Source organism: Alosa pseudoharengus, unplaced genomic scaffold (assembly GCF_046254945.1).
Source record: "Alosa pseudoharengus isolate Yale_2024_CS ecotype anadromous, Long Island Sound unplaced genomic scaffold, YU_APseudo_1.1 YU_APseudo_1.1_scf_19, whole genome shotgun sequence".
NCBI classification, from domain to species: domain Eukaryota; kingdom Metazoa; phylum Chordata; class Actinopteri; order Clupeiformes; family Clupeidae; genus Alosa; species Alosa pseudoharengus.
In genome coordinates, this window is record NW_027468657.1 from 23,611,388 (window position 1) to 23,618,887 (window position 7,500).

At 43.0% G+C, this 7,500-nt stretch overlaps 1 protein-coding gene across 2 annotated transcripts in view; it reads left to right on the forward strand.

The window, feature by feature from the left end:
- The window catches only part of rps6kal (ribosomal protein S6 kinase a, like), a 35,298-nt gene that overhangs the window by 14,544 nt on the left and 13,254 nt on the right, over positions 1–7,500 (forward strand). For both annotated transcript variants that reach the window (XM_076292054.1, XM_076292055.1), the window contains exons 4-9: positions 608–689; positions 930–1,010; positions 1,981–2,060; positions 6,295–6,401; positions 6,932–6,969; positions 7,147–7,289. In XM_076292054.1, the coding sequence (XP_076148169.1) occupies positions 608–689; positions 930–1,010; positions 1,981–2,060; positions 6,295–6,401; positions 6,932–6,969; positions 7,147–7,289 (531 nt within the window). The remainder of the gene's footprint in view (positions 1–607; positions 690–929; positions 1,011–1,980; positions 2,061–6,294; positions 6,402–6,931; positions 6,970–7,146; positions 7,290–7,500) is intronic.

Here is a 7,500-nt window from a genome sequence, read left to right on the forward strand (position 1 = left end):
TCTCATCTCATCTCATCATCTACCCGTCCGCAATTCTCAGGACTTACCACACACACTTCAAAGCACTAGCATGGATGCCCACTGGCTGTTGAACCGCCCTGTTTTGCCTGTGTTACATTCAGCACCTGCCTGTGTGAAATGCGGACACACACTAAGCAGCCCCTGCTGTCTACTCGTGTTCCTGCTTGTGCTTGGCTTGTTAGTCAGGAGGAGGGAAAACATTTTACAAGTGGAGTGTAAGCCTGGATCAAACACAACAGAGGCTTTGTTTTAACACAGATACGAAATCACTTAGCATTTTGTCTAAGCCTAAGCATACAATTCGCGAGACAGGCAACCTGCACAAGAAACCATCATACAGTACACATCATCTTATGGATCTACTTCCATCTGATTTAAAACGACAAAATTCTCGGCATGAACTTGGCACTGTCTGATGAGCGGTTTTATGATTTAGTGAAAGTCTTCTATTATTATCTCGAAGTCATACTTCTTAGTCAATGTGAGTTATTAATTAGTCACATTAGTCATAAGCGTTGCCATGTGGGGATATAGAGTGGTTGAGTCATAGCTGTTGTGTTTTTTCCTTTTGTCCTTATTCATTCAGGTGTTCCTGGTGCGCAAGATTGTGGGTCCTGATGCTGGTCAGCTTTATGCAATGAAAGTGCTGAAAAAGGCGTCACTAAAAGGTGCGTCAAGCCACGGTTGCCATGGCAACAAGCACCACACGCTCCACAACTCCTCTTATGAATCATGCTCACTGATTGCCAACATCAACATCTCCTTCTCTCTCTCTCTCTCTGTCTCTCTCTGTCTCTCTCTCTCGTAGTCTTTGTCTCTCTCTCTGTCTGTCTCTTTCTCTTTCTCTCTCTCTCTTATTTGCTCAGTAATAAATTCACTGACTGTATTGTCTGTTCTTATTTTGACAGTGAGGGACAGAGTTCGCACAAAGATGGAGAGGGATATTCTGGTCGAGGTGAATCATCCCTTCATTGTGAAGTTGCACTATGGTGAGTAGACTGACTTGCCCTTTTACAAATACACCCTTCCTTCCCCAACCTTTCCATTTGTTTCCATCTATCTACCTTACACACACACACACACACCCACTCCATCCTGCTTCACTCCCTGAAACCCTTGATTTGGTTTTGGTTGTTAATATTTGTGCTCAATGGCTAATGTAATTACACCCCTCCCTTCTATGCTCCTGTGAAGAGTGGGTCGTCAGAGACCGACTCTAAAGGTTCACAGGTGCTGCTAACCACCAATACCCTCTTATTTCCAAAGCCCCTCACACCAAGAGAGACATTGTCATCATCAGCCTGTGCCCTGTGGAGCACCCTGGGAATTGTAGTGTGCCACTTCTCCTCTCCTCTTTTCTCTCATTTATTTTCCTCTCCTCTCCTCTCCTCTCCCTCCTTCTTCCTACAACCCCCCCCCACCCCCTTTACCCCTCCTCCACCGTTCCCTCATTTGTTTGAAGCGGCTTTTCTTGCTGGCTACTTGGCTATTCCTGATGTCAAGTTTACTCTCCGGGCGACATTCGCCAGGCAGCGGCCTGCTTGTAATTCAGGGCCACAAGCGAGCGCCTCCAACACACACACACACACACACACACACACACATACACACACACACGCATGCCTATGCCCGGCCCAGGCATAGCCCCAGCGTTCCATCAGCGGCTGTCATTTGTTTAAGGTCGCCGCTGTTTGCTCGCAGCGATGTGCCGATCGGCCTCACTGGCCAAGTCACATCCGTCACAGTTCTGTGTGTGTGTGTGTGGATCTGCATCTCATCTCCATGTGGGTCTGATGGATGAGAGCTCTGAAAGAGTGTGTGTGTGTGTGTGTGTGGTATTACAAACACTGAAAGCATTTCATGTTTGACTGCTGTGGTTGGCTGCAAGTCAAGGAAGGCGTTTTAACTCTAAGTTCTTTCTAACTTTGTTTTGTCCGTGTGTGTGTGTGTCTTCTGCAGCCTTTCAGACAGAAGGGAAGCTCTATTTAATTTTGGATTTTCTCAGGGGTGGAGATGTATTTACTCGTTTATCCAAAGAGGTAAGCATGCCTTTCTCTTCCTTAAGTACCCCCCCCCCCCCCCCCGACACACACACACACACACACTCATGTATTAAACCAATCTGATCTTCCGAGTCCCTCTTTGCGGTGCACATTGCATGTTGTGGTCAGCACCTCTTGGGTTACATCTATGTAAATGTTGTGTAATTAGCCAAGGAGGTCATTTTCATCCATAATAAGGGACTACACTTCCTTCTTCCGTGACTACACTTCCTCACACATACACTTAAACAAATGTCGTCTTTGCTTTGGAGCATCACTAATTGATACAACTCTGCTTCCTCCACTCCTGAGTAGGCAGTATCTGGACAGCCACACATCCATTAAGTCCAATATGTATTTATGTATTGCTATTTCAGAGATGCACAATCAACGAGTGTCATTACACAAACAACAACAAACACAAACCTCTTGCTCCCACACAAACACTTATCACAAACACTGATCAGAAGCTGCTGTGCATGCTGTGCTGTGCATTGTTGGGCTAGTCTGAAACCTGAAGTGAGGTTTCATTTAGACTGCTAGTTTATGGCAAGCATATAGCCCAGTTCGACTAACAGCTTCGTGTTGGGGAGTAAGCAAGCAAGCAATGGAGAATCTGGCCTAAAAGACATTAAGCAGGTGTAAACACCTTGATTTGCCAGTCAAAATGATTTTGCTAGTTAATTGCTCGTGCCTCTGCCAGCCACGCAGACGTCCTTGTCCACAGACTTCTTTCTCTCTACTAGTCGGCACGCAGGCTATTCATCCAAACGCCATCCGGAGCTGGCAGGTCGGGGGGTTGGGGGGGTGGGACTGTTGTCAATGTCACTCTCCATTGTGTCAGCCTTTGTCAAGTGTAGTCAGAAAGTGAGGCACTAGGGGAGTGAGGCACAAGGCACAGCGTTCAGAGATGGAGGCCATAGAGATACAATGGAGGTGCAGCATTATTAAGTCTTCAGCTTGTCATGATTACACATTCAGGCAATGAGCGTTCATCATATAGCATTCGAAATGTCAGATCATCATTCACATAGATGAATGTTGTTTCTATTTTACGCGTCTGTTGGCCCAAATCAAGGTGGTACCTTTGCATTAATTATATGGACACAGTGAATTAAACAACAATTTTAAATAGTACAAACCATTAAAATTAAATTCTTGTAGATGCACGCAGGACATGTTTGCATTGTGCAAAAGTCCAGCATGCATCACGTTCAGCCAGGTCTTTGCAGCACTGCATGAGGTTGAATGAGCCTAAAGATTTTTAGTCTGTGCAAGCCATAGACGCAGTGTAATTGTCGCCATTATGGTGTAAGTCATAAATGGGCAACATACGGCCGGCGGGCCACATCCGGCCCGTGGGCTTTCCCTGACCGGCCCACGTAAGGTCCGTGAAAGAACAATAGTCAAGAGCCTAGCATAGAGATAATACAAATCAATGCAAATCAATATCGTTGTTTTTATTTTAAAAGAGACTGCTATTTGTATGCCCATACATTTGTGCGTGGATGCATACGACGTAAACACCCTCACTGATGTGCTGGTGAATTTATGCTTCTGCGTCGACACAATGTAGTTGCCTTTAGTCGGCGTAAACCTTACAAAGTTTTGTGTCTCTTATGTCTGCGTCGCTCACCACCGCAAAGGTTGTTAGAACAAACTCCTACTGCTGCTCGTTGGCGATACGAAGTGTTCATTTCAAAACGTTACTGGCAGATAGACAGTTTACAATCGGATAACCCCGTAATTGTAACCAAAATATGTCTGAGTTTATTTGCAAAGCTTATGTTAGCGAACTAGTATGATGCTACTACCTACAGGTTGCTTGAAGCAGCCGGCTCAACACACAGAGCGAGTTGACCAATCACAGTTATGTGCATAAAGTTAAAGCAAAAACATAGCCTACATTTTTAAAATAGTTTTCTTTGTGCATGTTGATTAACTAATGACAGCCTACTATTGTCTGCTCCTCATTTTCGTAGTCTAATTATGACCGCCGCGCAGCGAAGCGGCGGTCATATAGGTTTAGTCAGATTTTTTTTTTTTTTTTTTTTCTTTTTCGCATGCCCAAATTTCCGTCAATGATTCCCGGGACACTGAAAGACCGGAGTACACGAAACTTGGTGGGCATGTAACCCCACATGGATAGCATGGAACCATCGTTTTTCGTTTTGATCTGTAGCCCCCACGCTGAACTGGACCCCCCAAAGGAGGGTAGGGCAGACACAGTTTTCTGTGAATATCTCGAGAACCGTAGGGTTTAGGAGGACCTTTTTTTTTTTGTATGTTGATCTCAAGGAGCCATGTCAACCCATTCCATAACCACTCATTTCATGTATAGCGCCACCTAGTTAAACACAAAAAAGTAAAAATGAGGTGTTGTAATTGAAGGTATCTGTGACCTAACATAGTCAAAACTGCACGAAATTGGAAGTGTAGGATCATTATGACACCCTCTGTATGCACGCCAAGTTTTGTGGAATTCTGTTCATTGGGGGCCACACAATAAATTAATTTATGTTACTATACACCAACTGGCCTGTAGGTGGCCGGAGACAGTTTTCTGTGAATATCTCGAGAACCGTAGGGCCTAGGAGGTCCCCCTTTTTTTTGTATGTTGGTCTTAAGGGGGCATGTCAACCCATCCCATTACCACTTATTTCATGTATAGCGCCACCTAGTTAAAAATTAAAAAGCAAAAAATGAGGTGTTTTCATCACAATATCTCTGGCTGACATGGTCAAAACTGCACGAAATTGAAAGTGTAGGATCATTATGACACCCCCCAAATACATGCCAAGTTTTGTGAACTTTCGTTCATGGGGGGCCTTACAATAAAATAATTTGTGTACATTTAGTGACCGTACACCAACAAGGATTCCCGGGACACTGAAAGACCGGGGTACACGAAACTTGGTGGGCATGTAACCCCATGGATAGCATGGAACCATAGTTTTTTGTTTTGATCTGTAGCCCCCCCGCTGTACTGGACCCCCCGAAAGGAGGGTAGGGCAGACACAGTTTTCTGTGAATATCTTGAGAACTGTAGGGCCTAGGATGACCAATTTTTTCCGTATGTTTGCCTCCAGGGGTCATGTTAACCCATTCCATGTGCACACATGTGCATAAACAGATACACACGCACACACATACATTCACAGTAATCATACCTATGACACATACTCACACAGTAGACATATGTACGCATGCATACACATGCACAAACACACATACGCAGGTAAACACACAAGCACGCACACAAACACACACACACACACACACACACACACACACACACACACACACACACACACACACACACATAAACATAAACATGTACATGCACACAATTCAAGAATTTCTCAGAATTATGAACAGGCAAGATGGGGGTGGGGTTGTATAAAATGAATTTTACATGTGAAATCTATGAACTAATCATGTTTAATTTAATGAATTTCCCCTGGGGATCAATAAAGTATCGATCTATCTATCTATCTATCTATCTATCTGTTTTGGTACTTGTTGTCTAGCAGATACCAGTGAGAATTGAGTGTGGATAATGCAATTTAGTGAGACAGAATCATATATGCCTTTCAGCGTGATTTATTTTTGTGGAAAAAATGTGCTGGACTGGGCGGCGGTCATATTTTGTACCGCTCGGTGGTACATCTAGTTATATAGATATTGTAGTACTTTTTTATATCAGTCTTTGAAATCGAGAATGAGGATTAAATACTGGACATAGATTAAATATTGCTGTTTTTCCTTTGTCTCCCTCACATTTTCATCTGTTCTTACGACTAGTAAACAAAACCATATGATTTACTTAATGTTATACAAGAACAGAATAGAATTGAACAGAATTGAGTTCAGTCTTGAGTTCGGTATTTTGGGTCCGGCCCTCCTCAACAGTCCCAGTTTGTCATGTGGCCCCTTGGGGAAATTAGTTGCCCACCCCTGGTGTAAGTAAATATGTCAAACCCTGTCATGATAACCATAATGTATGCATTACGTGGGAAAGATCTGTTCAAAATAACCACAAAAATCAATTTCATTCTCCTGAAGTTTTTTTTTTTCCATAGTTGCTGTCTTTGTTAACATATTTGTGTTTTGCTTTAACATTCATTTCTCAATGCAGTCAATGATGATGATGATGATGATGGTGGTACTGTTTTCTTTTTTATTCTTTGTCTCAAAAGTTCAGAGAGTAAATCTGTCCAGTTCTCGCCAGGTAATGTTTACAGAAGAGGATGTGAAATTCTACCTTGCAGAGCTGGCCCTGGCCTTGGATCACCTCCACAACCTAGGCATTGTTTACAGAGACCTGAAACCTGAAAAGTAATGTATCTCCGTCTGCACCCCACCACCACCCTCTCTCCTCCTCTCCTCTCGCCTCATTCGCTTTTCAAACCCACTCACTCAGACGGCACCGCAGGGGGGGCCACTCTCCGTAGCTCATTAAAGGCAAAAGGAGAGACAGACAGACAGACAGACAGACAGACAGACAGACAGCACTTTTCTTCATATATGGCTTTCTTTAGTCAGGTGGTGTACAGAGATGTAGAACTTTGAAATATTAAAAGTAATGATAGTAACTATTGCATATTTTAACAATTCCACAATGATTAAGGTGTTTTGTCTTTAAAAGATTGTAATTATTATTCTCTTGTTACTCTTTTGAAAAGTTTGTTCAACTCTCAACATTTTTAAGAGACCTGCTCATGTTAAAAGCAATGTGTAACAAGTCCTAATTGGAGTAAATTAGTTAAATAGATTGTTTTCTAATGATGCCTCTGTTGCTGCTGAAGTGTTGATTATTGGCCATGTTTTTGTGTACCTGTATTGGAGAATGTGATTTTAATTTTCAGCATTTTACTTGATGAAGCTGGACATATCAAGTTAACAGGTAAGTGCCATTGCCACATTAAGAATACATTTCTACATTTTGAATCTCAAAATGTGTATATTTGTAAAAGCAATAGTATTGCATTGCATTCTAATATCACTAATAGCACAATGGTGGCAATGCTGAGTGAAGGTCTATGTATAGAAGAGGCCTTGACTGACTGTGTTCCTGTTGCAGACTTCGGGCTTAGTAAAGAATCGGTAGATCAGGATAAGAAGGCCTACTCCTTCTGTGGTACAGTAGAATACATGGCCCCAGAGGTAGTCAACCGGAGGGGCCACACACAGAGTGCCGACTGGTGGTCACTCGGGGTACTGATGGTGAGTGGCCCACCCCCCTTTCACACACTGCACATGTCTATGGGTCTGTCTGTTTGGATTACAGACATAGGCAAATGTGTGGGAGGCAAATGTTATGGACACATGCCATTGTTGTAATTATAATGGCCTTGGAGTTCATGAAATAATAATGACTGCAATAGAATTAGACAAAAGGCTCTTTGTTCCAAATCTTTTTAGTATTAAAATGATA